The sequence below is a fragment of the Nerophis lumbriciformis genome, linkage group LG09 (assembly GCF_033978685.3).
Source record: "Nerophis lumbriciformis linkage group LG09, RoL_Nlum_v2.1, whole genome shotgun sequence".
Taxonomy (NCBI): Eukaryota; Metazoa; Chordata; class Actinopteri; order Syngnathiformes; family Syngnathidae; genus Nerophis; species Nerophis lumbriciformis.
In genome coordinates this window covers 51,387,798-51,391,842 of record NC_084556.2, presented here as the reverse complement: position 1 = coordinate 51,391,842, position 4,045 = coordinate 51,387,798, and the positions used below count along the sequence as shown (strand labels likewise).

Sequence of the window (4,045 nt, the reverse complement as noted above, 5' to 3'; positions counted from 1 at the left end):
GCCCCCTCCCACACACACACACACACACACACACACACACACACACACACACACACAAGTACACACAGACAGCGCGCGGCGCGCCTCTTTCTTGTTGCCTCTTCCGCAGCGCTGAACACTCAGATCTTCTCAGTTTCTAGCCGATACTACATAAAAATAACGCAAAATAACGCAGTAACGCATCATGTAGTAACGGTAACTGAGTTACTGAATATAAAAAATAACGCGTTAGATTACTATTTACCGCCGATAGTAACGGCATTACAGTAACGCGTTAGTCCCAACACTGCTGTTGACACTGGTAAAGAACCGTCAGGACGCAATCCCAGCTTTGACATGAGCAACGGCCACTTTGGACGGACAGCAGAAATAGTGTGTGAGGACGGCTCGAATGGTCTGATCCCTCAGGCCGTAGATGAGCGAGCCCATACATCTGGGCATGAAGAAAAAACACACAAACATAAAGGACTGCATTCGTATAAAGGTGACCCACGAGGTAACTCTGGCCATAAACATTAAAGTAGTGTTGTAGAGCGCGGACAGGACGGTGAGGCCCAGCTGCAACAGGTGCAGCAGCAGCGTCTTCTGGGCTTTACGGGCCGACTCCCCGTCCGTGGACGCTGACCTGGCCGCCACCGCCACGCCTATGTAGCTGCAAACAATGACCAAGCTCGCGGAGCCGAACAGAAAAGCCGTGTAGCCCGTTCTGTAATGATCGGACACGGGCAGGAGAATTATGCTGGCGCTGCTGCACTGCTCGGGCATTCTCAGACTCTCCAGCTCGTCGAAGGGAAACTGTACCATTATGAGCACCAAGGTGAGAACCTGGAAAAAAGAAAAAGTCCAAGCCGAGAGCACGGCCGCCCCCGTGTTCCTGACGGTGATGATGGAGGCGTGTCTGAGAGGGTGGCACACGGCCACGTATCTCTCCAGAGACATCGCCACCAGCACCAGAGGAGAGATGTCATTGGTCAGGTTCGTCAGCATGACGAGGACGCCGCACTGGGGATACGTGGGGATGATCCGATACGCGTGCATCAGGTACAACACCTGGCTGATTGCCATCTGCAGCGTGTCCGCCAGGAGGAGGTGGAACAGCAGGATGTAGCGAGACGTCTCCCGGAACACCCGTTTGCTCCTCAAGGTGAACATCATCACGGCGTTGATGAAGAGGAACACCAAGCAGGCCACCGAGGTCACGCTGGACGACAACACCCGCTCCACCAGACCCAACCGGGTCACGTTGGACCGCGACGACGCTTGTCTCAACATGGAAGTCACACAAAGACAACACGGAGCCCTAAAAGAGCAGCAGTCGACTGCACGCTCTCTTTATACGTTTGTTTGCTCCATGCTGATAGGGCCAAACTCTGTCATGTGACTCACATCAGAACACCCTGTGGCCACGCCCCCAAACAGTCTTCTCTTGTCATCATCAGACTGGACAAGTGGCAACGTTAATAAACAATTTACTCAATTATTTTTATAGTCAAATCTGCATTTTGTCCACAGTCGACCATCAGTCAAAACTACGACATTGTTAAAGTGGAACATTATCACCAGACCTATGTAAGCGTCAATATATACCTTGGTGTTGTCATGTCTGTGTGATCAGGTTTTATTTTTGGACTTTTTGTGCACTTTTGTTTTGTTTTGTCACCATAGTTACCCATTAGTTTCACCTGTCATGTCACGCACCTGTGTTGAGTCACGCACCTGTTGTTAATCATGTCCATAAGTATTTAAGTTCATTCGTTTTCTGTTGTTCGTCCTGACAACCCCACAACACATTTATGCTCTGTTCATGCCTGATACTTCTTTTCATGTCAATTCCTCAAGCCAAGTAAGTTTTTGTTCCATATTTATAGTCTTTTTGGTTTCATAGTTTGTTCTCCGCCATTGTGCGTGTTTTTTGTTTGTACTTTTTGCTATAGTCTTTTGGTTTTATAGTTTATTCTCCGCCACTGTGCGCGCTTTCATTTATTCCTTTTTTTGATAATAATAAATCATGTACCTTCATTCCCGTCTCGCACGAGCCAACTTTCCGTTGCATCCTGGAAAAGCACACACCAAGTCTTGACAGATGTTGCAGAAAAAAGACCGTATATTTTTTTAACCGATTTCCGAACTCTAAATGGGTGAATTTTGGCGAATTAAAACGCCTTTCTATTATTCGCTCTCGGAGACAACGTGACGTCACTGTCATGTCTGTGTGATCATGTTTTTGTTTTAGTCATGTTCGGTTTGGTTTTTGGACATTTTGTGCACTTTTGTTTTGTTTTGTCACCATAGCAACCATTAGTTTTCACCAGAGGTGGGTAGAGTAGCCAGAAATTGTACTCAAGTAAGAGTACTGTTACTTTAGAGATTTATTACTCAAGTAAAAGTAAGGAGTAGTCACCCAAATATTTACTTGAGTAAAAGTAAAAAGTATGTTGTGAAAAAAACTACTCAAGTACTGAGTAACTGATGAGTAACATATACACACACATACATATATATATATATATATATATATATATGTATATATATATATACACACATATATAAAACAAGAATATAAGTTTGTGTATTACCTGATTCTGATGACTTGCATTGATTGTAATCAGACAGTAGTGATGATAACGTACACGTTTTCAAATGGAGGAGAAAAAAAGTTCCTCTTTTCTGTCTAATACCACATGAAAGTGGTTGGTTTTTGGCTTCTTATTTGTCCAGCTTCCATATTCGTTTTTATACACTTTACAAGAAATACATTGGCGGCAAACTCCGCAGCTTGCTAGCTTGTTAGCTTGTTTGCGCTGGCTTTCGGAGACTCTTATTTTGAAAGCGCAGGCGCGATGGAGCGGCACTTTTATTGTGAAGACAGGAACTGTGCAGTCAGTCTTTAGGCTTTTGACGGGATGTACGGTTGAAATAAAAAAGGGTATTTTTTCCTTCACACTTTTGATTGATTGATTGGAACTTGTATTAGTAGATTGCACAGTGAAGTACATATTCCGTACGATTGACCACTAAATGGTAACACCCCAATACGTTTTTCAACTTGTTTAAGTCAGGTCATGTGACCGCCTGGCTCTGTTTGATTGGTCCAACGTCACCAGTGACTGCATCTGATTGGTGGAACGGAGTGAACGTCACCAGTGACTGTATTTGTTGAAACGCAGGCACTATGAAGGTCTGTCTGACAAACCAAAACAAACAAAGCGTGCATTAACAGATCGATAACAATTAGTAGCGAGTAGCGAGCTGAATGTAGATAAAAGTAGCGGAGTAAAAGTAGCGTTTCTTCTCTATAAATATACTCAAGTAAAAGTAAAAGTATGTTGCATTAAAACTACTGTTAGAAGTACAATTTATCCCAAAAGTTACTCAAGTAGATGTAACGGAGTAAATGTAGCGCATTACTACCCACCTCTGGTTTTCACCTGTCACGTCACGCACCTGTTTCACGTTTTGAGTCACGCACCTGCTTTCACTAATCATGTCTATAGTATTTAAGTTCATTGTTCTCAGTTTGTCGTTCTGACGACATCCCACATTTATGCTCTGCACATTCCTGACACTTTTTTTTATGTCCATCGTTCATGCTGCTCTTTTAGTAAGTTTTGTTTATTAATGCCACAGTTAGTGTTTTTGTTTAATTGTTCATAGTTTCTGCCTTTGTGCAAGTATTTGTTTTCATAGCCAAGTTGTTTCTCTGCCACTGTGCGCGCTTTTCGTTTGTACTTTTTTTTTTTTGTAGTTATAGTGTTTAAATAAATCATGTATTCACCTTCACGCCACATCTGGTCCAAATCACTTGCACCTCGGGAGAACAAACCAAGCCATGGTCCTAGTCTTGACAGTCACATCGGGAAGCAATCCGCCATTTTCTCACTTTCGTCGGTGTTGGAATAATTGTTTGTAAGTTATCACAAAAGAAACGTTGTATTACATTATGTTCCTGATAAGAAGATGAATGCTGTCTTTCGAGGCCTAACAAGAGGAAGAAGACTCGTGAAACTCCACTGTGATTTCAACACGGACAGATGGCAGGATCTGC

At 43.4% G+C, this 4,045-nt stretch overlaps 1 protein-coding gene across 1 annotated transcript; it reads right to left on the bottom strand.

Annotated features, from left to right (window-relative positions):
• Positions 1–312: 312 nt before the first annotated feature.
• Positions 313–1,272, bottom strand: LOC133607263 (odorant receptor 131-2-like). Its single transcript, XM_061961746.1, has one exon. The coding sequence runs from the start codon at positions 1,270–1,272 to the stop codon at positions 313–315; it is 960 nt and encodes a 319-aa protein (XP_061817730.1).
• Positions 1,273–4,045: the final 2,773 nt, after the last annotated feature.